The following is a 26,321-nucleotide window of genomic DNA, read 5'->3' as shown; positions in this document are numbered from 1 at the left end:
GGCCGCACGCAGCCACCGAGCCGCTCGGGCCGATGCCCGCCGCCTCTTAAAGGGAGGTAGAGGGCCTTAAAGGCCCCTTGGCGCGGCGAACCGCGAAGCGCGGCGGCCCATTCCCGGCAGGGGCCCGCGGAGCTGGGCCAAGCCCCCGCAGCGCCCAGCGTGGCCCGGGCCCTCCCGCCCTCCGCGCCGCCGGGAGCGGCATTTTTATTCAGGCGACGCTTAAGGGAGCCCGGCGCGCCCGGTGCATTGTGGGAGCGGCGGCGGCCCGTTTTCCGGAGGAGGCGGAGGGCGCAAAGCTAACCGGTAAGCGCCCGGCTCGGGGAGGGGGGGCGCGACACCAGGCTTAAAGGGGAATATTCGTCCGCAGGCCCCGGGTGGCCGTGCGGATCCCCCTCCCGGCCGCCCGGGCTGCCCGGAGTTGCGCACGGCCGGCACGCACCAGCACTGCCTGCAGAGGGGCCGAGCCAGGGCTTGGTGGGGCCGCTTTAAAAAAGAAGCACCGCCCGCGCCGCCGCCGCCGCCGCGCGGGGCCGGGGAAGGAGGGAGGGAGAGAGGGCGGGGGAGGAGTGGAGGGGGAGGGCGGCGGCGGCGACGTAGGGGTTAATTTTTTCGCCCGCCGACATTTTTGTGCGGCGGCGGCGGCGGCGGCCAGCGCGCGCGTGCGGCGGAGAATCCAGGCGGGTCACTTTGGCCCAGCGCCTTCCCGCCATCCCCGCCCCCCCCCCCGCCTCCGCCGCGTGCGCCCTCCGACCCGGGGCCAACGACTGGGCGTTGTGGCCGGGCTGACCAGCGGGCCGGGGTCCTGCCGCGCTCGGCCCGCTGCGGCCTCTGGGCCGCGCGCGGTTCTCGCCGCCACAGCTTGGGAGGACAAGCGGGCTGTCGGGCATGGCCCATCCAGAGGCGCCGCGCTGCCTCCCCAGGCCGCGGCCAGCCCTCGGCGCCGCACAAAGAGCCCAGGCCCGATTGGCCTTTAAAGGCGGCAGCCAAAGCTTTAAGGTGTCCCGGAGTTCCGTGCCCCATACTGTGGCGACTTCGACGTGTGCTTCATGGCGAGCGCCTGGTCCCTGCGCCCACGTCGCAGTGTCCCTTCCATTGTTGATGTCCTGGGCTTAGGGGCTTTGGGTAGGTAGGTATCGAGCTGGGGCTGCACCCTCTCCCACCGCCACTTACTGTGCTCCCCCAGCCGTGCGGCACGCTTTGCCATCCGTTTTAAAGAAGTTTAAACGTGGCTGGGGAAAAGAAAGGGTTAACCGTTATCTTTAAATATTCATGTCATTGTTTTAAAGGTGTAAACTGGCAGTTTTGGGGTTGGAGTTGACAGCCTCTTAGGCACATTCCTTCGCTCCCTCTTCCCCATTAATTGCTCTTTTTCTCCAAACAGACCCCCTTCCTCATCTCCCTCCCAAAATGTAAGAATTTGACTCTTTAGTGTTAGTCTGTGAATGTTGTGATTCGTGTCCCTTGTTCCATTTGGAATTTTAAAACTCTTGAGTGCCTTCTTGGCTTGAGGTGTTTTAAACTTTATTCCCTTTAAAAATTTGTGAAGATATAAATGATGTTTAAAAGGAAGTTAGTCCCACAAATTCCCCTCCTGCCTTTTTTTTTTTTTTTTGATAGGGATTAGAGTAGGAAAATACCTTGATGCCTAGTTAGGTGTGTGTTTGTTTTTTCCTGGTAGGAGTGAGGCCGAGTTAAATGGGAAGCCCTTTGAGAGGAAAGGACTTTTGCTTTTATTCCAGACTCTTCCTAGTAAACGTCCTGTAGGACTTTCTTAACTCTCAAATGGCTTCAGAAATTCCCATCTCGGTCACTTGCTTTGCTCTCCTGCTGCCCTCCTTTTGGACAGGTTGTTTTGGAATGTTGCACAGTTGTAGCTTTCACACCGAAATCATTGCTCACCCCAAACATGTTTTCGTAAAGACGGCTTGGATTATTGCCCAGATTTTGGCTTTGTGAGATTTATTTGAAATGAGTGATTTGATTTGAAATGAATGATTTGATTCCTGTGCAGGGATCAAAAACGCTATAATTGGGAATTATGTTCTTGATGATACATTTTATAAGAGAAACTGGCCCTAAAACTTCGGGTGTCTGTAATTCTATGCCCACTAGAATACGGTGTGGAGGTTTGTAAATCCTGGGGGCACATGGTGAGTTTTTGGTTTAGCCCCAAAGGTTTTGAACTCTGAAGTACTTGTTCCGTTGCTACCAAGTGCTATAAAGCTAGTGATTTAGCACAGCTTAATTTATCATTTTAGTTCTGTGGTAAAACAGTAATGAGCAGTAGCGTATTTTACTTTGTCAGTGATGTGTGTGTACTAGTTTGTTGAGCAGATGTTTGCTTTCTAGGAACTAGCACTGCATTAAAACAGAACTTTACACCGCTCTTGTGAAGAAAATGTATTTGACTGTATTAAACAGCAGTTCTATTTTTCAAGTTGTGTACTTGAGTGAGACTATTAGTTTTGGGTTGTGTTGTATAGTTCTGGCTCAGTAAAAACATTTTTCTAAAGTTGAATTTAACGTCATGAAGAATTTCACCAAATGTCTTTTCAATATTCTTTTCCTGCAAAGTATCTAGTAGGTGTTTTATTTTTCTATGTGAGATAACAAAGAGATCAGAAAAGTCACTTTAACAAACATTTAATTTCCAAATCACAATGCTTCTGAGTTGACATAAAGTGATTAGACATTTTTTCATAACACTTCACACTAGAAGAACCATTGTGACTTACTTTTCAAGATGGCACTGTGTCATGTAAACCAGCTGGCCCATAGCTCCTTCTTCAGGGGAGGTCTGGCTACCCCTCAGAGCCCCAGTTACAACACCACAAACATTGGATCTTACCTAGAGGATGCCTATGATGGTTATGGTCACTTTAAAATTACTTATTTGGCTTATGCATCACTGACCTGAACTGTTAGGGCCCCAAATCATCATTTCCCAGTAGACTTACCAATTTCAGTCCTCTTCACATTTACTTTTCACTTTTATGTATTCACTTGCCTTTTGGTAGGTACTAGTGAGAAATCTTTTTCTTTTTTTAAGGTTTTACTTAGAGAGGAAGAGAAGGAGAGAAATACCAATCTGTTGCCCATCACACATCCTACAACCCAGGCACATGCCCTGACTGGGAATTGAACTGGCAACCTTTTGGCTTGTGGGACAATGCCAATCCACTGAACCATACCATTCAGGGCACTAGTGAGAAATCTTTTGATGGTGTTTGTGTTTTGGTGATACTCAGGTTGATCCATAAAGAAACCAGCAGACTAGGAGAGGAAGGTGAGGAGCCCAGCTGTGAGGTGTGTACACCCAAGAACCATGTCTACACGGGAGTCCTTTAACCCGGAAAGTTATGAATTGGACAAGAGCTTCCGGCTAACCAGATTCACAGAACTGAAGGGTACTGGCTGCAAAGTGCCCCAAGATGTCCTGCAGAAATTGTTGGAATCCTTGCAAGAGAACCACTTCCAAGAAGATGAACAGTTTCTGGGAGCAGTTATGCCAAGGCTTGGTATGTGACCCATTGTTTGTCTTACATTTCCCTGAGTAAAGTATCTTGGCTGCGCTGTTGTCAGAGTCAAAAACCATGTTGCTTTTAAATAATTTCTGTGAGAAAGAATCAAAGGACGAAGCAAGGTAGTTTACTACATTATTGTAATTTGTCTGGAGGAGGAAGTGCTTGAAATATGCTGTAACCATTTATAAACTATTAAGTACACGATTGAGACAATTATGGTAAAACCATTTTTAATTACATCGATTTTTCTTGTTAGCTGAGGATTAAGCAAAACCTCCTTTATGCCTTTATCCCAAACATTTCCTTAAAATGCTTGCATTTCCTTCATTGGCTTAGGAAAGGTGGTGCTTAAGTATCAGTGTGCAGTACATTGAGAGCAGTGAGCAGGTTGGGAGTAGGTGAGGCTTGGATGTTTCTCCTCAATATGCATTGTTTGAAAAGTCCCTTTGGGGAGGAAGGAGAAGAATATACCAGACACAGAAGAGCAGAAGCTGGACTGAAACTGTAGTTGCCCCCAGGTGTCATCTGGAATTGAGAGCCATATTTTTTTCTTTACAGAATTCCTGACTTCATCGGTGGTTTGCCTTTCCCTGAACATAGAGCTCAGAAAGAAATTATAGGCTATTGGGATCTTGTTAGCTTTTATTGTGTGGTTTGTCAGTATGTGATGCAAGACTGTGGTCATTTTGCAATCTGATTGTTTGGTGGGTATTCTAGGAATTTGGATGTTTTGTAGTTATTGTGTGTGACTCGGTCAGCTTTCTTTTGTAAGATTCTTATTTATTTTCGCCCATTATTTTATTGTGAATACAACCTTGGTTTTGAACCCAGGGTACTCCTTTCTTCCCTGATACATAAGGCAGATAAAAGCAGAGTGCCTTGATTGGGAGAGAGGAAAGCTCACAGTCCACACTCTAGGGGCCTCAGAACTCCCAGGAGCTCAATTTGAAGCATCCTCACCTAGCTGATGTCTGAGTGTGGAGAAATACCACATGAATGAGTTGGGTTGGATATCAGCTTGTCAAAAAATAAAAATACAGACGGTTCCCAATTTGTGGTGGTTCAATTCATGATTTTTTTGACTTGGTGATGGCATGAAAGCAGTGTGCATTCAATAGAAACTGTACCTGGAATTTTGAATTCTAGTTTTCTCCCAGGCTAGCAATATGCAGATTGATGCTCTCTTGTGATGCTGGGCCCTGAGCTTCAGTTCCAGTCAACCAGGAAATCACCGGGGATACAACTGATACACTATTTATAGTATATTCATTGTGTTAGATGATTTTCCCAAGTAGTGTTCTGAGCACATTTAAAGTAGGCTAGGATAAGCTATGATGTCTGGTTGGTTAGATGTATTAAATGCATTTTTGACTTAGGAACGTTAAGAAGCATCTGTATTTTGAAGAAATTCTTCAATAGCTTTGTCAAGAAAAATAGCTACTGAATGGGGCAAAACAATGCAATAAAAACCTTGTGGATAAAGTAATAATTCCTCTTTAGAACTTCCCCCGGTTGACATTTTTGAGCACTGGGGCATGGCGTGCACTGTTAAGCACTTTCGTAATGGGTAGGATCATTTGCTCCTTCCAGCAGCACCATGACACTTGGCCAAGGGCAAGACCTGGAATCCGTGTCTTTCAGTTCCTCTGCCTTCTGTCATCTGGTTTCTAAGTCCAAGCGTATTCAGAGTGGGGAGAGAAGCTGCATCACCTGTAATCCTTAGCAGTGGCAAAAGGGGACAGATGTCAACAGCGAGGGAAGAGGCAGGGAAAAGCAGATATAAGGACATGAAGGCAGTGGATTCTGGTCGCACATGATTTTTGAGAAGGTATCTCCCTTTTCCAGAAAAATGCACATCTGAAGCATTTGCCTTCATGGCATTCACTAGGGGTAGCTACAGATCCCAGATTACAAGTGAATAGACATTGAAGGAAGCATGGTATTAAAACTATATACAGAAGTGGTATGTCTTGGTATAACTTGGCTGTGGAATCAGATCTAGAGTCATATCCTGGCAGTCACTTACTAGTCACTAACGTTACTGTGTGCACATTCTTAACCCTCCTGAGCCTCAGTTTCCTGATTTATATACAGTGGTATAATAATACTGTTTGTAAATTGCTATACTAGAAATTATCATGCATGTATATGCACTGTGTGTATATACACATAAGCAATACATATATATGTGTATGTATGTCTGTAAATTTATACACACAACTGTGCTTATCTGATTTTAATTTTTTTCTAAAAGAGTGTCGTATTTCCTGGATTCTAAAATGCTATTAATTGAGGGACGAACCATAACAGTTGTTAAATATACAGATATTAGATGTATTCTAACTAAAAAAAAAATGTTAAAGTAGGTGTATCTAAGAACCTGGTACATCTGTTGCCTGGTACTTTAGAGCTGACAAGTGTTTGGTAGTTCCTGGCAGTGGTGATGGTGTGATGATTTGGGTTTTCTTGATGGATGGTTTCAGTCTTCCTGAAAACCTTCTAGAATTCCCCGTTGCTCAGATTGGTACTTGAGACTTCTTCCACTCTCTGACGTCTCCCTGTGTGCCCACTTGCCCTCTACCTGGATTGTCCCTCTCTCACCTTGATATGCTAGTTTTTCCAGGCCCATGGCCCATCTCAGGCTCATACTCTCTTACTTCCTTGAAATTTGATAGATGATTTGTAAACCAATCACTATGGACCAGTGCTGTCCAAAAGAAGTGTAAGCCACATGTGTAATTTTAAATGTTCTAGTAGTCACATTTAAAAAAATTAGGTTAAGTTCATTATAATATGTTTCATGTAACAATAGAAAATATTATTTCAACAATTCATATAAAACATGAGGTTTGGGGTTTTTGGTACTAGTATGTAAAATCTGGTATGTATTTTACACTTACCGTGCATCTCTATCAGAAATAAATGTATTTCACATGTACCACATGTAGCCAGTGGCTTATGAATGAAGAAATAAGGATAATGTGAACTTCTTTTCAGCCCTAGGAACATGCTCAAGAGTCATCAGTTAAAATGCTCTGATAGTAGGTATAAGTAAAAATTAAATGCTTTGCAAATATATGTAATTCAAGTTTAAGAATACCCAAATTAGAAACATTTAAAGCTAACATTCAGTGACTTTTTAATGTGTCTTTCTGCAGTCCTTTAGTTCATATGAAAACAAAAACTGTATCTCACCGATTTCCAAAATGAATAGTCATACACTCAGAGTGACCAGTTAGAATGATCAATTCAGGGAGAATCAGTGCAGGTTAAACGTGGTTCTTGTTCTATTTCAACTTAAATGCTAGAGAACAGTTGTTAAGTGAAATTTCTGAGGGTCTGCACATAGCTAATACATGTGAAAACTGGTCACTGGTAAATGGATTTTGTTGTCACAGATTTGCAAGACTTGCCATTCTGAACTTAAACTCTCCACTCCCTAACTGAATCTTCCACCAAGAGTTGCCATCTGGTGTAGTAAAAAGAAATCAGCTTGTCTTCACAGAATCTATGACTTTTTATTAAACTTGATTTTATTTTTTGCATTAGTAATAATGGACCAAGACGGGAAAATAAGGTGCCCCGTGCCCTGGCCTCTGTTGGGTATGTCACGTTTGTGGTGCTGAAATAGTTGTGCCTGAGCATTTTCCTTATGCAGAATATGAGAGGTACACAAGTCTTTGTTTCATGTGATTTGGTATGATTTAGTTTTGTTTGCTTTGGAATTCTGAATTGAGAAGGTAGCATCCCCTTGCTTCTTTTTGTACTTCATCCTGCCTTTTTCTCTGTGGCTGATGGACTTGCACCGGTGAAGTCAGAGGGCAGGTGACATCCTTTCGAGACAGGCATAGGAAAACACTCTACTCAGCCTACTTGGTGGGAAGGCCAGTTGGAATTTGTAAAGTTACCTGCATTACAGGTGATTTTTAAAGAAGTATAACTTGCAAGAGTTGGTCTTGATGGTTTCTAAACTAATCTCAGGAAAAGAGAAGTGTGTCTTATTAGCTTATCAGTTGTTTAAACACTGGTACCTTGGTACTACTCATTGTTAATTCATTCCGAAACTCATAATGAGTGTGGAAACTGTGAACAATGAAGCATTTTCTCTTTTGGGGTGGCGTTGTGACTCATACAAGTTGTAGCAAATGTAATGAATCCTGAGCAAGTGATGAGTGCTGAAACACTTTTTCTCATCAGTATGCAACTGGTACAGGGTTTGATGAGTTCTTAAGCCAGAGAGTATCCAGGTATGACTGTATTTTTCTAAATGTTTAACCACAACTTCAATAAATTGAAATATTTACAACAGGCTTATTTAGCACATTTTCCCCCTTCATATTATAAGTGAGTAAAAGTGACATGTTTTTACAAGGGGAATAACATGGAATTTTAAGTTGTCCTCTTAAGAAACAGTGCTTTTAGATACCACAGTGTTTGTGTACTTCCTTGGTTGGAAATGATGGATTCCTGTTCTGTCTTTGCCCTCTTCTTTTTTCCTAATTTACTATTTTCATTATGGACTAAAATGTGGAAATAATAACATTTTACGTGTATAAAATATTTTACACATTTTCTGTTGGGAAAACAGAATAGCACCTGAAGATAAATTAAAATAAGCTATAGATAAAACACCCAAAGTTCCATTTATGCTATTCTTTAAAGAAATTCTATGTGGTGCCAGTCCCATGATACGGTATACAAAGGGAAGTATCTATTCAAGGCATCGTGAAGGGCTAAAATTATACCACACGGAGCTTGAGTCTTTGTCACTAACAAATTTTACTCCCATTTTCTATCTCCAGCTAGTTATATTTCACATTTACTTCAGTTATACTTCTTGGTAGGAGACACATTGCTGTCCTGGCAGCATGCATTGTTCCACAAGTATCTCATGGGGACCACTCCTGTGCAGAACACTGATGGCATAAGATGAAATGGCCTTTCCTGTTGGTTTGTGGATGATGATGACTTCCATCTTTGCAGGAATTGGAATGGATACTTGTGTCATTCCTTTGAGGCATGGTGGTCTTTCCTTGGTGCAAACCACAGATTACATTTATCCTATCGTTGATGACCCTTACATGATGGTAAGTTTGACCTAATATGTTTTTACATCTGGAACTGCCATTTGTTTGGTTTTGGGTTGTGGCCATGGTTTTGTGTGTGTGTCTGTTTTCTTGTTTTTGTTATATCCAAATCATTTTCATCCCACCACTGACCTGACTCCTGCAATTGCAGCCATTCGATATGCCTCCTCCTTATGCTTGGTACTGCACATGAGCAGTTAGGCAGAAGTCCCTCTGCTGCTTTTCTGCAAGAATACCTGCTGTCTACTAACAGTGTCTGTTGACTGGTGTGTCTGTAGTTATTTTCTTTGTTTGATATTTGTAAACTCCTCACTCCTATGTTTCAGGGCCAAGATGTTACGATACCCTGTAGTAAGTCTGATAACTAGATGGTTTCTTCCAGAATAGATCTCACCAAAATTTAACTTGTTGACCATTTATTCTGATTCTGGCCACTCCCTTAGTCCCCAACTGTGTTATAGACTCACTGAGTAGAAGATGTATTTGAACTGCTGGATTAAAGTTTCTAACTACTGATCATGCCTGGCTTGGATATATTTTCCAAATGTTCATTGCATGGTTGCAGCCAGCAACCCTTAATCTACTTGGCTTTAACCGTCCATCCTACCAGCTGAGAGGAGCCGATGAGATTGGGAACATCCTATCATTAGGAAACACCAGAGGTCCTTCCTTCCTTCGTGCCAAGGGTGCTGGGATCAAGCTGCATATGTAGGGACTTGGGCCATGAGGCAGCTAAATGGGAGTGAGGGTGGGGTGTTCACCTCTCAGGTGCCAGTGACAAGCACACAGGTTAATAGAAACTTGTCTCTCCACACATCCATCTGTTTTTCTCCTCTAGAGAGTGTTTCTGAGAGACTGAGGTTTAGCCACACTCTAGGTGTCCCACCTGAGCAGGTGGCAGAGGTAGCTAGAATAGGAATTCATCCTTTTTCTACCATCTCTTAAAAGCATATGAGAGAAGCCAGAACAGAAGGGGCAGTAAGTCCCTGCAGCCCTAACCAGCCCTCGGCATTCAAGTTGCATACCACTCGTTGCCTTGTTACTGTTGAAACTGAGTCACAGAAGGCTATGCAGGTAACTGCCAGTCTGCCAGAAAATCATTGGAAAAGCCTAAACAAGCCAAAAAAAAAACCACTGAAATTTTTAATGTTTGGGAGTTTCTTTATCCTTATGTCAGAAGAAAAATGACTTAGAAAGAGTGAATAGCCTAGTGATTCTGTGATTAAGGAAAGGTAACCAGCCTGCAAATCACAGAAACAGCACCCTATCCCAGCAGCTGCCATCCCTGGAAAGTCCCTGGGTTCTCTTGGGAGTTACTCTATAGACTCACTCTTTGTTTCCACACATGGAAAGTCCCCCTCTTGTCCTTTCTCATGTCTGTGTTCTCTTCCAGGGCAGAATAGCATGTGCCAATGTCCTCAGTGACCTCTATGCAATGGGGGTCACAGAATGTGACAATATGCTGATGCTCCTTGGAGTCAGTAATAAAATGACTGACAGGGTAAGTAGGAGCTGGGCCAGCTGCTTATTGTCTGTTGTCTTGGTCACTTCACTGGACTGGTCACCTTTCTTTTCCCATCTGTACAGTGAGGAGCCCAGGCTGCGTGACTTCCGTATTTCATCATGTTCTCCACTTTTGGGCAGCTATTAGTGAATTAAAATAGTCTGGCCTATTCACATTTTCATTACCACTGCCTGCTTCCCTTTCTTCTGGGTAGACCAAAGCCAAGACATTTATGTTTGTTTTAAAGTCTAGGCCACTTCCACACCAGGCCTGTGAACTGGACCAGCCTTACAGACCCATGGTATGCGGCACCCCCAAGGGACAGGCACCCTTCCCTTTGGTTGCTGATTGGTCACTGATGTAGGCAGTGATGGGGCTGGGGTGTCACATGTGTTCCTGTGCTTACCTGGTAGTGTCTGTAACCTTGCTATCTGTACCTGTTCTCTGACCCAGAGATGAATTCCCATTTAGATTATTTTTGAAAGGTACTGGTGTTTGTCCCCTAAAAGAAGTTTCCCCTGCCTTGTAGAAATGAGAGTTTTCAGTAGGCCCGTTTCTGCCTGCACAGATGTGTAGCTGGGCCATCGCTTACACACAGTTGTCTGGGGCGGGGGGAGGGTGCATATTAAATGAGTCTTGGAGTTCTTAAGGACCATTTGAAGAGCTGGCTCAGGTTTTGGAGAGCCCTGTATACCCAGTCACATTCCATTTTTTCCTTCTCTGTTGTCTGGGCTTCATTCCCATTGTAATCTAGAATATCTTCCAGCTTTTGATGAAATGGCTACAATGTAAACTATTCCGTCCTTCTTTCTTACTACTCCCTCCCTGTCCAGTCTGTAAACTTTCAGGACTTCTTTAGGGTTTTACAATTCTCTTTATAACTACAAGTGTAGACACTCTTTTCTCGGTTTTGTACTGAATTATATGACTTTTAATTTGTGTCCTTTTAAACCCTAGGAAAGGGATAAAGTGATGCCCCTAATTATACAGGGTTTTAAAGATGCAGCAGAGGAGGCAGGAACGTCTGTAACGGGCGGCCAAACAGTGTTAAACCCCTGGATTGTTTTGGGAGGAGTGGCTACAACTGTCTGCCAGCCCAATGAATTTATCATGTAAGTTGGTTTTGTTCCATGTCGCCTGGCCTGGTTCTCTTTCTTTTCTGAAGATAGATTCATTGAGATAGAATTTTCATACTATAAAATTCACCCATTTAAAGTATATAGTTCAATGGTCCTTTAGTAATCACAGAGTTTTGTATCCATCCCCAGAGTCAGTTTTAGAACGTTTCCATCAACACAACAAGGAACCATGTCCCCACACTAACTGTCATGCCCTGTCCTGGCTTCTTTCACTTTATATAAATGTTAGCATAATATTTTTTTAAGGTTCATCCCTTTTCCAAGATCTATCAGTACTTCGTTCTTGTTTTTTAAATTTTCAGTATTTTTATTGAAGTATAATTCATATAACAAAGTTTTACATTATATAAAATCCAGCATTTTAAAGTATACAGTTCATTTTTTTATATTTACAAGGTTGTACAGCCATCATTTTTATCTAATTCCAGAATATTCCACTCACACCCCACCCCAGCCCAAAAGAAGCCTTTTATCTGTAAGCAATCATTCCCAACTCTCTCCTTCCTCCATCCTTTGGAAACCACTAATCTACTTTCTGTCTCTGGATTTGTCTATTCTAGACATTCATATGGATGGAATCATACAATATGTGATGTTTTGTGTCTGGCTTCTTTTACTTAGTATAATGCTTTGAAGGTTCATCCATATTGTAGCATGTATTGGTACTTCATTCCTTTTTATGGCTGATACTGTTCCATTGTGTGGACATACCACAGTTTAGTCACAGGTGATAAATCTTTGTGTTATTATGAATGATGCTGCTATGAACATGCATATGCAAGTTGTTATGCGGACATAATGTTTTGATTCTCTTGGGTATATATGCCTGAGAATTACTGGGTCATGTGGCAACTGTTTAACTTGAGCAACCTCAAACTGGTTCCCAACAGCAATGTAGGAGGATTCCAGTGTCTCATGTCCTCTCTAGTATTTGTTACTATTTTTATTTTACTTTATTTTATGTTTTTGATAATAGCCATGTGAGCGGGTTGAAGTGATATCTAACTGGTTTGATTTGCATTTGCCTTATCACTAATGATGCTGAGCATCGTTTAATGTGGGTTTATTTTTTAACTATTCCTAGATCTTTGGAGAAGTTTTTCTATTGGCACAAGTTGCCACTTGCCATATTTCATGCCTTGTGAAGAAAAGCCTCCACATGTTCTATTTTCTGAAGGAAGTACAAATTCCATTTGTTTCTCTGGTTTTGTGACTAGATACTGATAGGCACTGTGTAGACATGGCTCAGAATTTGAAAGGTACAAAACGCTCTACAGTGCAGTCTTTCACTCATCCGCATCGCCAGTTTCCCTTCCTGGAGGCAACGACTTCTACCAGTTATCAGTGATGTGCCAAGTAGGAAACTCACTGCTCTCTTGGTCGATCTGAGTTTGAAACTTGGATCTGAAATCACCAAAACATTAGACCCACAGATTTGAGCCAATTGCATAGCCTGAGAATCACTCTTTGTTTCAGAAGTCTTGCTGCCTTCGAAGCATGGTTGGGTCTATATTGAAAATTATACATGAGCATGGCCAAATCAAAGCCTGATCAGATCTTCGCCTTTGAAGGCTAAGTGATTTGCTGCTTTATACATTTTATTGGGGGGCTGGGTCTGGTAGGTAATTGGTAGACTCTTGTATTCTCTTTTAGTGTTTTTGTTCCAGTAGCCTCAATAGCAAGTTGCAAGGCTCTAACACGTGGTGGTGGTGGTGACTTAAATGTGTTTGCGAAAGCAATGTTTTTACGAGACTTTTCTTTCTCCTATTAAACTACTGATGAATTTACCTCCTTGGTTAATTTGACCATGCCCTTCCCTTGTTCTTTTTTTCAGGCCAGATAATGCCGTGCCTGGGGATGTGCTCGTTCTGACCAAGCCCCTGGGGACCCAAGTGGCAGTGGCAGTGCACCAGTGGCTGGATATTGTGAGTGACCCTGCCTGCAGCAGGGGAGGAGGAGCTGAACAAAAGTTTACAGGATTGTGACATTTGGAGAAAAGGGCATGCATTTACATTCAGGTCAAGTAGTCTCTTCAGTGTGCTAGTGCAGGGAGCATGCTTTTACTTTACTGCAAGATATATCTGCTCCCAAAGTAAGTGTCACGTCTTGTCCATATAGGAAACCCTTCCCCTTGGACCTGTTTTAATGTGTTTCAGGTTTAGATCTTCTAAATGTCGTCAGGTTGTCTTCTAAAAATGAGCTTCTTTAGTTTCACTACCAGGGAGTTTAGTATCATTCACACCCTTATAGAAATACTACGGATTGTCCTTACTCTGCTGTTAAATCAGAGTTCCATGTACTGAATACTTAAAGGAGGTGAGCCCCAGCTTGTGGCTTCAAAGAAGGTCTGTAAAGAGAATTTGCAAGGCAGTGAGCTTGGTTTGTTTAGTGCTGAGATAGCTTTATCTTTCGTATCTTAAACATCACTAAAAATAATGTAGAAGACAGATAATGTGTTATAGAATTATGTGCTTGAAAGCTGTATAATTTTGTAAACCAGTGTCATCCCAATAAATTTAACAAAAAGGAAAAAAATAATACAGAAGAGAATGTGTGGAAAGTTTGGTGCTTGGGATATAAATAAGACCAGGGTTACTGACAATTTAAATTATTTTAGTGATGAGGTTTTTGGTTGTTTTGTTTAGCTATTTTCTCTTTTCAAACTAATTAGTAACTTAGGACATTTTGATGAATAATCATCTTGTAGAGAGAGTATCTGGAATAGATAGATATTTATCCTGAGTTACTTTCCACCAAGCTATAATCATACTTCATTTAAGATTTTTCCCGTTGTCATAACAACTCAAAAATTAATACAATTTGTGGTGTATCTCACATATTTTGATGCTTTTAATTTCTACAACTGTCATCTGAAACTACCAGTCCTAATAAACAGTTGAAAAAGAAGAATAATTTTATGTTATTCATAACCAAGCATGTTCAGTTGATATAGCAGAGAAGAGAAAATCTGTGAGGCTGCCACAGTCTAGTTATTCTTCCCTTCTCATCGAGTGATGGTGGGGAGATTTCCCACCAAGTATAGTCCTCTATAAATCTGCCTGGAAGGTTATTACTGGGCAGTAATGTACAGAGTTGTTTCGCAATACAACTACTCATATCTGAGAATTCAGCAAGGGAGTTGCAAGCAGTTGAGGTAAAGGGACATCAAAGATGAGGGGTTTAAGATCCTTCTGTCCTCCCCTCCCCACCCCCAGCTCAACACTTTCTTTGCTTTGACCATTTTTTAATGCTCAGAATTGAATAAAAGCAAGTTTCAAAGACTCTGTAACAGTACATCACCCTTTTCATAAAAGTCAGAAGCGACCAAAGAGCATATTGTTTAGGCATCTATATGTATGAGAACACTATTTGTTGAAGGACAGGGGAATAATGACTAGTATAAAATTCAGAAGAGCTGTTATCTCTGGGGGGAATGGGGAAATGGAATGAGGGAGGAGGGGGCCTTAGATAGACCTGAGGTATTGTTACACTGACTGGTAGATTACTGTGCGTCGCTAAAAAATAAGTGAATGTGTGGCTGATGATCATCGACGGACCGTGATGGCAGTGGGTCAAGAACCCAAAATCATGATGCTAACTTCTTTGGAGACTGACTGAGGAAAAAGGGAAACACCTTTTTTCCCTTACTTTTATGATAACCTTTGTGGTCACCACAGCTGTCCTCAGCACACATGCAATCGAAGTTGCTTTCACATTCCTTTATCCATAAAATGCCTTGATCCAGAATTCAGGTAAAGCCAGTAACAGTGTAATTATATGAAAAATAAAGCCATCAGCTTAATAGGAGAGATGGGGAGATGAACCAAAGGACATTTAAAACTATCCATATGTGGATATGGATAGTTTACCACAGAGAAGAAGCTGCCCCAGTGTTGGCATTCTTTTCATTGCCTGGGCACTGCAGCTTTTATAGCTAGTAATTACACTGTTTGACTACAGAAGTGTGGCTTGAAAACATAAAAAATGCCACTATGGTATTTCTAATGGAAACCTAAAATAATAGTTACAGGGGGAAAAAGAAAACAATTTTGTGTACAAAATTTGAAAAATAAAATTTCCCTTAGGATGACTAAAGAAAAATAGGCTTTTTCTTCCAGTAATTAGAAGTAAGGATTAATCACATTTTTTTCCTTCTTTTCTCCCTCGCCCATGTTCCTATATTAGCCTGAAAAATGGAATAAAATTAAACTAGTGGTCACCCAAGAAGATGTGGAGTTGGCATACCAGGAGGCGATGATGAATATGGCGAGGCTCAACAGAACAGGTATTGGGGCGGGAGGCTGTCTGCGGCCGGGTCAGCAAGTTTTCAGAACAGGGTCGAGATGGGAACGAACTCTTTTACAGGCCACATACAGTCTCAATTGCTTTGGATATTTTCCTCCACAACTCTTTCAACATGTAAAAGAAGACCACTCTTAGCTGGAAGAATAGGCCATGGGCCAGATTTGGCCAGTAACTGCAGACCCTCCTCTGTTGGTCCCTGGTTGTAGACAGACTTGGGTTTGAGAATAGAGGTGCGTGTATTTCTTATATGTATTTCCATGGGGAAAATGAGATCCTATTCACAGGATTATTAAAAAGAAAAATGTCAGTGAAGTACCAAAAAGAATGACTAGTACATAGTATATAAAGTTTACTCCTTCAGTTTATGTTTAGAGACCTATAGTGTATCCTTTACTCTTCAAGTGCTGGGGACACTGCAGCGAACAAAAAAGACAAAAGTTTCTTTTGTCTCTTGGAGTGTACATTCCAAATGCTGGGTTGCATCCAGATTATCTGTGTAGAGCAACTCACACAGGTGCTTCTGTAGGAATACATATGTGCAGGGCCTAAGGAGTAGCGGTGCAGCACCCACGTGCCTCCCGTCTCATGTCAGAAACAGTGGCCTTGGAAGCTAGAGGTGCCTCTCCCACACCCTGGTCCTAGATTCCTGCTTAAGAGTAACCGTTGTTTTGAATCTAATGTTTGTGCTCATGCTTTTAAATTTTTTATCACATATACTTATATACTTCAGAAGTAAATTAGTTTTGTATTTTTTTAATGAATTCTACCTGTATATTTTTTTCTTGCTGTTTTGTTCACTGTTTAATGTTTCTGAGCATCATCCCTGCTGTGTATACTTGTATTTTATTAATTTTCTCCACTGTATAATTTTCTTTTTTTAAAAATTTATTTATTTATCTTTAGAGGGGAAGGAGAGAGGGAGAGAAACATCAATGTATGGTTGCCTTTCGTGTGTCCCCTGCTGGGAGTTGGCCTGCAGGGAGCCGGCCTGCAACCCAGGCATGTGCCCTGACTGGGAATTGAACCGTGATCCTCTGGTTCTCAGGCCCACGCTTCCAGTGTATAATTTTCTACTCCATGACTTAACTTATCTGGGCTACTCTTGTTGGGCATTTGGGTTGCTGCTAAGAACTTTCTTGGTCAAGGCTTCAGGTGTACATGTCTAAGAGGTCTCTACTGCCTCAGCTTTCCTATTTTTTTAATTTATTTTTTAAAATAAAATCCTCACATGAGGACTTACTTACTGATTTTAGAGAGAGAGGAAAGGGAGAGAGAGAAACATCAATGTGAAAGAGAAATATCAATTGGTTGCCTCTTCTGTGTGCCCTGACTTGGAATTGAACCCACAACCTTTTGGTTTATAGGACAGCACTGCAACTAACTGAGCCACACTGGCCAGTGTGCCTAATCTTCTAGATGGTGCTGATTGTTTTCCAGAGTGGTTATACAACGGTTTATAATGATGCTACATTTTAAAAATTCTTCAATATATTTTCTATTTCTGTTTATTGTCTATACTTTTTCTATTGTAAAAAAATCATACTCATTATGGACAAGTTTTTAGAAAATGAAAAAAAGAGGAAAAGCATTGTCCGTGATCCAAGTACCCAAAAACAGCTTTTGTTAATATTTTTATCTATTCTTCCAGGATTTTTTTCTGTTTGGTTTTTGTGATTTACTGTTGTTTTGTTGTGGAGGTCTTAAACTTGTGGTTATCATACATTTTGTGTGTATTTGCAATCTGCTTTTATTCATGTAACATTACTAAATTCTTTGTTCTATATTATATAATTCTAGTATGCATAATTTTTAATGGCTAGATGTTCTGCCAGAGAGATATACTATAATTATTTTACCTTTCACTTAGTTTTGAAGAGTTGATTTTGAGATCCAATTTTTCTATATTTTTTCCCTGCACTCCAGGAATAGTTTCTGGCCATATTACAAAGGTGAATAGTAATTATTTATTTGTTCTCCTGATGTCTCATCACTTAAAATCAAGGCTTTTCATTTGTATTTCTGTTCCTGTGACACTTAAACTATTTGAGGAGTCTTTTTTCTTTTTATCCTTCAAATTAAGTAGTTTAACAGTGGGAAAGGGGTTCGTAAGAGATCTGTTTTTATAAATTTGGATTATTATTTTGCTTATATTTGAGCATTTATGATTCCCCATCCTTATTTTTTTACACATTGTTGGTAGGAATACAGTATGGTAGAATGCTTGTAGAGGAGTATTTGGTCATATCTAGCAAAAATTATGCATACATTTATTTGACATAGCAGTCCCACTTCCGTGAATCTGTCCCAAAGGTACAATGGCCAGAATATGAAATGTGTACAAGGCCATTCGTTGAAGCACTATTTATAATTACAAAAGAAGGAAACAATCCAAAGCCCATCCATAGATGACTGAAGTCTTGTCTGTATGCACACACACGACTATAAAAAGGGATGAGAAATCTGTATCACTAGGAAGCTATCTCTATGATATGATTAAAGGGAAAACAGCAAGGGTCAGAATCTTGTATACAATATGCTACATTTTGTGTATTCATATGAATATGAAATAATGTGTATTATACTTTTAAAAAGAAGCAATGGCAACAAATCATTAATAAAAATTGTTACATATCAGAGGGGCTAAGGAAAAAGCAGATTCACCCTGAACACACATTATTTCATAAATTTGACTTTAGAATGTTTTATGTCATTTTTTATGGTTTAAAAAGTTTAATAAAGAGCACATCTTACAAATCTAAACCACATTTTTATTATATTTTATTGTTTATGCTATTACATTTGTCCCAATTTTTCCCCCTTTGACCCCCTCCACCCAGCCCCTACTCCACTCCCTCGGGCCATTCCCCTACTATTGTTCATGTTCGTGGTTCATGCATATCTGTTCTTTGGCTTCTCTATTCCCTGTGCTGTAATTTACACCCCCAAGACTGTTCTATAACTATTGCACCAATTCATACTTAATCCCTTCACCTTTTTTGCCCATCACCGGGACCCCACCCCCGCATCCCGCTGAGATCTGGCAACCATCAAAAACATTCTCTATGATTCTGCTTCTATTCTGCTTGTTTGTTTATTTTGTTTTTTAGATTCATTTTTTGATAGATACATATTTATTTCCATTTTATTCATATTTTTTAATCTTCTTAAAGAAGACCTTTTGCTAACTCCATTTTTTAAAAAACATGTCTGGTATATACCAACTTAATGGCAAAACCACATGGGGAAGAATTATATGAAAAGAGCTAAGAAATCTAATCTTGAATTTGGAATTATCAGTATAAACTTAGCATTTTTCCCTCTCAAAAATGCCTATTTCTAAGCCTTTCAAAAAGATCTAGAAGCAGTAATAACCCATTAGTAGCAAACTCCTAGTGTCAAGATTCTGATCAGAAAATTACCATTTTCCACTAAAAAATGCCAGGACTTCTTGGGGAAATGGCTGATTCCAACTCTGGGACAGGAAATACCGAACATAAGCCTGGGCCATCCCCGTGCTTTGAAAGTAATGGAGCTATCAGCAACAGATAGGATAATGTCACTTCACATAACTTGAAGAGGCTCCCACCAGTCAAAGGGGGCAAGACAATGTGAGTATTAAAAAAAAGTGTGACCACAGTTAGTTAAAGTATATCAAGTATCTAAAAATTAATGACATCATAATGACTAAAACGTTTAGGTCACCTTTGGAAGTTGCTAGGTTGCCAGCTTGTTCTGAAGATAAAGGTGATCAACCACATATTTTACTGTTCTTGTGTATTTTGGAGGAAACCAAATAACATTTTCTAAAAAGGTCTTTGTAAAAGAGTCACATCTAGTAAGTGCAGGAAAGTAGTTGAATTACAAATTGGTTTTTTTTTTTTTTTGCCAACTCCCTTGATTTAGTAAATCTCAGTAATAATCATCAGTGGCTGTTAAAATTGCAGTTATCAAGACAGTGTGATATTGGTGAAAGAATGGGAAAATAAATCAGTGGAATGGGCTAGAGTGTCCAGAAATGGACCCACGTAAGTATAGTCAGCTGATCCTTGATTGAAGAGCAAAGGCAGTTCAATGGAGAAAGGATAATTTTTTCAACAAATGGTGCTGAAACAACTGGACGTCCATAGGCAGAAAATCATTATAAACACAGGCCATGTACCTTTCATAAAAATTAACTCAAAATGAACTATAGATCTATAGATCTAATTGTAAAATGCAAAACTGCCAGACTCCTAGAAGGTGATACAGAAGAAAATATAGGTGACCTTTGGTTTGGTGGTGTCTTTTAGATGTAACAGCAGAAGTACTATCCATACAAATTAGATTTCATTAATACAAAAAACGTACACTCTATGAGAGAGACCAATAGGATAAGAAGACAAGCCATGAACTAGAAGAAAAGTCTTTTTGCAAAACACAATTCTGACAAAGGACTGGTGTTCTGAATATATAGAGAAATCTTCAAACTCAACATTGAGAAAGCAACCCAATTTAAAAATGTGCAGAAGGTCTGAAAAGACACCTTACCAAAGAAGATACACAGATGACAAATAATCATGAAAACGTGCTCCACATCGCATGTCATTAGGGAATGGCAGTTTAAAACAAGATGCTATTCACTACATGCCTACTAGAATGGTTTAAAATTAAAACACTGACAACACTAAATGATGAGAGGGATGTGGAGCAATACAAACTCTCATGCTGGTGGGAATGCAGAATGGTACAGTCAGTTTGGAAGACAGTTGGGTGATTGATTGCAGAACTAAGTGTACTAACATGATCTAGCAGTTGTTCTCCCTTGGTGTTTACCCAAATGAATTGAAAACTTCTGTCCACTCTTTGTGCAGAAATCTGCACAAAGGTGTTTCTCACAGCATTATTCATAAAGGTTAAAACTGGATGCAATGACACCCTTCCGCAAGTGAGTGGATAAATAAACTGGTACATCCAAACAATGGAATATTATTGATAGCTAAAAAGAAATGAGCTGATGAGACATGAAAAGACCTGGAGGAACCTTAAATGTATATTACAAAGTGAAAGAAGCCAGTCTGAAAAGACCAAACGTAATTCCAAATTCTGGAAAAGATAAAACTAGAGACAGCAACCAGATCGGTGGTTACCCGTAGTAAGGGGGAGAGATGAACAGGAGGAACACAGGATTCTCAGGGCAGTGAAACATACCTGTATAACAATATGATGGATGCATGTTATATATGTTTGTCAACACCTGCAGACTACAACATTAAGAGTGAACCCTGGTGTGAACTATGAACTTTAGTTAATAATGTATCAGTATTGACGTATCACGTGACAAATGTGCCACACTGTGGTAAATATTAAAACAGGAGAAATGGACATATGGAAACTTCTATATTTCCCACTCAATTTTCTGTAAACCTAAAACTAATCCAAAAATAAGCAGTATTTTTTTAATTAAAAATTAAGAAATTAAGCTTCACTTCCAGCAAGATTGTCTTAAATTTTTGTCAGTCTTTGAAAGCCCTCTTTTTTTTCTATTTTAAGATAGTTTAGACAGGTTTAGTTTTCATTGGGATCATAATTCTTCTACACAGATTTTTTAGTTTATTGGGAAGTTACTGTTAATTGAAGCAGCTGATAGTTCTAAGTGGTTGAAATTGAAAGAAACCACCTTCAAAAGTTTCATTGTGGGTTTTGTTGATTTTTTGTTAATTATATTTTCATTATTTCAATATACTGTCTCTCTGACAATTAGGGATTTTGAGATCCAAGCATATTTAAGATTTTGTCTTGAAGAAGGGTGGGGTTTTTTTCCCTCAGAAAGTCTCCAATTATTATACCAGATAATAAATTCTTTTTCTGGTCTCTCTTAGCTGCAGGACTCATGCACACGTTCAATGCCCACGCTGCCACTGACATCACAGGCTTTGGAATCCTGGGCCACGCGCAGAATCTGGCCAAGCAACAGAGGAACGAGGTGTCCTTTGTGATTCACAACCTCCCTGTCCTGGCCAAGATGGCAGCTGTGAGCAAGGCCTGTGGAAACATGTTTGGCCTCATGCATGGGACCTGCCCGGAGACATCAGGTACAAGGATCCTGGGCCCAAATCTGAGGATTAAACTAATGAGGCTAATGGAAAGTTCCATGAGAAGGAAGAAGCCAAATACATAAGCATGACCCCATTTTTTGTGAGGTCAGTGCTGATAACCTTGACTTTTTTTCACAAAAAAATGTTCTCAGCCCCTTTGTGCTGTAGGTAACCAGCCTCCTGCCATCCTGTGTGTGGTGGAGCAGTATTAAGTTCACTGCTTTCCCTGTTTGGGGATAGAATGGGAGGAAGGAAGATAAGGAGAAAAAATAAATCACTACTCACTTTTCATTGGCATTTTTTAGCCAATGAAAATGAATTAGCATTTTAAATTATATTTTACTGATTATGCTTTTATACTTGTCCCAATTTTTCCCCCTTTGCCCCCTCCATGCAGTACCCCCCCACCCCACCCCACCCAATCCCTCAGGCAATCCCCACACTGTATGGGCCATGTATATGGATGTGTTCTTTGGTTACGGTATTCCTTGTGCTGTACTTTATATCCCCATGGTTATTCTGTAACTGCCAATTTGTACTTCTTAATCCCTGCACCTTTTCCCTCCCATTCCTCCACACCCACCCCCCATCTGGTAGTCATCAAAACATTCTCTGTATCTATGATTCTGTTTCTGTTCATCTTGCGTGTTGTTTGTCAATTGTTGACAGATATGTATTTGTTGCAACTTTATTGTTCATATTTTTATCTTGTTCTTAAGACCCTTTTAACAATTCATATAACACTGGTTTGAATCATCTGATTTGAACCAGATGAACTCCTTTAGTTTCTTCTTGTCTGGGAAGCTCTTTTATCTGATATAAAATGATGATATCTTATCTAGTGATAGCTTGGCTGGGTAGACTAATCTTGCATGTAGGTCCCTGCTTTTTGTCACTTTGAATATTTGCCAATCCCTTCTGGCCTGCAGTTTCTGTCAAGAAATCAGCTGACAGTATTCTTGGAGCTCCCTTGTAGGTAATTGCTTTTTTCTTGCTGCTTTTAGGACTCTCTATTTGTTTTTAACCTTGGCCTCCTTGAGTTCATCTTGTTTGGGACTCTGGGCTTCCTGGACTTGCATGTCTGTTTCCTCACCAAGTTAAGAAAGTTTTCTGTTATTTTTTTCAAATAAGTTTCCAGTGTCTTGCTCTTTCCCTTCTCTCTCTGGTACCACCATGATACGAATATTGGAATACTTGTCCCAGATGCTCCTTACACTATTCTCATTTTGCGGGGGGCGGGGGGGGGGGGTCCTTTTTTCTTCTTGCTGATCTGATTGAATGTTTTTTGCTTCCTCATATTCCAAATTGCTGATCTGATTCCTAGCTTTATCCACTCTACAGTGGTTTTCCTATAAATTGTTCTGTATTTCAAGTATATACTTTATTTCTGACTGGATCTTTTTTATGCTGTTGAAGTCCTCACAAAGTTCACTGAGCATCCTTATAACCAGGATTTTTAACTCTGAATCTGATAGATTGCTTATTATTATATTTCTTTGTCTCCTCATTTTGGCAGCCTCCCTGTGTTGGTTTCTGTGTATTAGGTACAGCTGCTACATCACCTGGGCTTGGTAGAGTGGCCTAATGTAGTAGGTGACCAGTAGGGTCCAGTAACACAGCCTCCCCATTACCCAAACTGGGTAGTCGAGGTATACCCTTCATGTGGGCTGTGCACACCCTCCTATTGTAATTGAACCTTGATTGCTGTTGCCACTGCCTATGTTCTTTCTGAGGTCACACAGCATGAGCTACAAAGCGATCTGCAGGTAGCTGCTACTTGTGCTGGGTTTATAGGTACCCAGGTGAGGCCAAGCTATGGACCAAGGCCAGCTGCTGCTAGTGCCAAGCCTGGCACCACTAAGCAAGAGGTATAGAGCTTGCTTAACTCAGAGACTCCTTGTTTGAGATAATTTAGGAAAATTTGAAGCATGGGTCAAAGTGGGCTAAGACAAGCCATTCGTATGGAAAAGCCACTGAAAACAGCTTGGGTGGACTCAAAAGTTGGGTGGCTCAGGGGATCACCAGGGTGGAGAAAACAGTGGAGCCAGGTTGATGGAGTCTCAGAAAAGGAACAGTGGCCTCTGCCAGCACTTCTGTCTGAGAGATAGCTGTCCCCCAGCTCTCACCCTGATGCTGGACCGTTCATTTCCTCCCAGTGTATCTCTGATGCTTTTCAATCTGCTGCCCCCACACTGGAGCTAACAGGGAGTGAGTCTGAGTAAGTCTGTGCATGGGCCCTTTAAGATGAGGGAGTAAATTTTTTCCTGATTGTGTTATTTCTATTTGCAAATAAAATTTTCTGCCTTTGCTACTGAAATATCAATGAAAATTTATTTTAACATATTCTATACTTTTTTGAAGATAATGATAGAGCAAGTGAGAGAACCTAGGTACTCTGAGGAGTACGGTCTTTTATGATATTAATTTTTAAATTTAAAAAAGGAAGCGTTATTGTAAAACAAGGAATCCATGTAGAGAATTAAAAAGGGAAACTTCTCTCTTGTTTTTAAATATTTCTTTCACTGTAGCTTGGAAAAAATAGCTACCACATATTTTCCAATAAACTGCTTGCTTACAGTTTAATCTATGGAATAGGTTAAATGCAGAACAGAACAGGCTTCCTAGTTGAAAGGGCAGCTTGAAGATAGTTCTCCGTTGAGCATAGAACTGTGCAGGAGTGTTTTAGAAAGATAGTGATAGAGAAATTGCTCACACAACATTACAATTAATGGTAATTTGTTTTTCTTTGCCAGGAGGCCTTCTAATCTGTTTACCACGTGAACAAGCAGCTCGGTTCTGTGCAGAGATAAAGTCCCCCAAATATGGCGAAGGTCACCAGGCATGGATCATTGGGATCGTAGAGAAGGGCAACCGCACAGCCAGAATCATAGACAAACCCCGGATCATCGAAGTCGCACCACAGGTGGCTACTCAAAATGTGAATCCCACACCTGGTGCCACCTCTTAATCTAGACCGAAATCGCTATTTGGTTTTGTTTTTAAATAGATCTATTTCCTTTATCATCATTTCAATTAAAGACTATAAACAACAAAAATCTCATTGTGTCTACACATTGGTCACCTGAGGTCAATTTGTGAATGGATGCAATTAATAAAATAAAATCCATGGCCTTTTTTTCCCTGTTACATTAACTGAAGATGCACCTAATCTTGAGGCAGCTTCTGAGTTGAGAATTATATTGTTATCCAATACTGTTGATTCATTTTGAATCTTTAGACACTTATCTCTTGCCGCATAGGCTCTTTTTAAAGGTGCTTTCACATAGCACAGACATTACCAGTTGTAGTGTCAACTTGCAGTTTGTGTCTTTCACTTCATGTATATTTATCATCAGTCTAATCTTCTCTAAGTGTCTTGAATGGTATTCTGGACAGACGGAATTGGTAAGTGGCGAATGGTATCTCATTAGGAAGAGGGTTGCATGATTCCTTTGAGTCTTTGATTTGTAAACCCATCTTCTAATTCAGGAGCATCTCTGACCCAGGATGTTTTCCAATAGTGCATTCAGTTAAACAAGGCAAGTGCTTAACTAATCTGCATGGAAAGCATTTGGAAGACAAAAAAATTTTTTCTTTTATTTTTTTGTAGCCTTCCTAATTACAGTAACATCATTCATTAACTGTTTACCAATAGCAAAAACAGGATACTTTTTGCAATGTAATTAGATGTTCTATAGTGCAACGAGGAATTGCCTTCTAAAAGGGGGTTCATGTATAATACTCATTTACAATTCAATATATAATTACACAAATAATTTTTAAATAGAATCAATAATAAAGACTGTTCTGCAGATGGTAGTGCTTAATACATTTTATATTTTGTATAGTGATTTCAGGCCTTTTGTTTTCTTAAAATCAGCAGCTATTTAGCCTAATTTTGAGCATTATTTTGTCCTTTGTGCCAGTACATTTTTGTGCACGCTTTTTGTGATATGTTAAAAATCTTCATTGCCAACATTGCAGCTTGAACTCAAACTTGTTGTTCAAATAAATATTTAATTTTTTTTATTGCTCTTGTATAATCAGATGCCCCTTTTAGTATTATTTTAGAAGCATTGGGAGGGTTTTGGCTAAAGTACAATTTATTGTGGGAAAACTAGATTTTAGTTTTATAAAACTTTTAAGTCTTTCATGGGACCTATATTTTCTTGAATTAAATTTTGTAGTTCTAGAAAAAATAGGCAATCTAAAACGGTGTTTATCTGTGTTATTAGAAGCAGAGGCCTCCTTATATTGTAAACTACTAAGTGATTTGGAGGGATTCCTGTCATTAAGCACAAGTGCACTGGCCCCTCAAGTGTCTGCATGAGAGAAAAAGCACCACATCACTGCAAGCTTGTGAATGCTTCCCGCTCACAGGCAATAGAGCCATGTGAACCAATCAACTTCTTGCCAAAGGAAACCGCCACTGAGGAGAGAAAGCCCCTGGAAGAGGCTTTACTATGGACACTCCCCTACCCCTTTTGGGACCCCAAGGGCAGCCTGTCTGGCACATGTCACTGGTGTCACTGGCACTCAAGCTGTAAGGATTGTGTGTGGTACCTGAGAGGCTGCTACAGAACTGAAATTAATTGGTCATTCTGTAGGGATTTATACAGATGTTGGTCCTCAAAAGTTAAAAACCATTGGACTGCAAAATAAAATGTGTTGGAAACCTCAGAAATGAA

General features: G+C 40.4%; 1 protein-coding gene across 6 annotated transcripts; it reads left to right on the top strand.

Annotated features, from left to right (window-relative positions):
• SEPHS1 (selenophosphate synthetase 1) lies at positions 1-26,321 on the top strand. 6 transcript variants are annotated; one of them, XM_037065929.1, is made up of 10 exons: positions 600-1,126; positions 3,249-3,518; positions 8,508-8,611; positions 10,005-10,112; positions 11,073-11,227; positions 13,089-13,179; positions 15,440-15,539; positions 21,418-21,630; positions 24,387-24,556; positions 25,869-26,321. In XM_037065929.1, the coding sequence occupies exons 2-10, from the start codon at positions 3,326-3,328 to the stop codon at positions 25,899-25,901; spliced, it is 1,167 nt and encodes a 388-aa protein (XP_036921824.1). In that variant the 5' UTR covers positions 600-1,126; positions 3,249-3,325; the 3' UTR covers positions 25,902-26,321. The 6 variants fall into 6 exon arrangements, with proteins under 6 accessions (XP_036921822.1, XP_036921826.1, XP_036921824.1 ...); XM_037065927.1 differs by lacking the exons at positions 600-1,126; positions 25,869-26,321 and adding an exon at positions 1-303 and having other exon boundaries at positions 24,387-25,581; XM_037065931.1 differs by lacking the exon at positions 25,869-26,321 and having other exon boundaries at positions 595-1,126; positions 21,418-21,738; positions 24,387-24,479.

Source organism: Sturnira hondurensis, unplaced genomic scaffold, assembly GCF_014824575.4.
Source record: "Sturnira hondurensis isolate 20B ecotype Veracruz unplaced genomic scaffold, ASM1482457v3 Scaffold0016284, whole genome shotgun sequence".
In the NCBI taxonomy this organism is placed as follows: domain Eukaryota; kingdom Metazoa; phylum Chordata; class Mammalia; order Chiroptera; family Phyllostomidae; genus Sturnira; species Sturnira hondurensis.
Note: the sequence above shows the minus strand (reverse complement) of the source record. Positions and strands in the feature narration are given on the sequence as shown.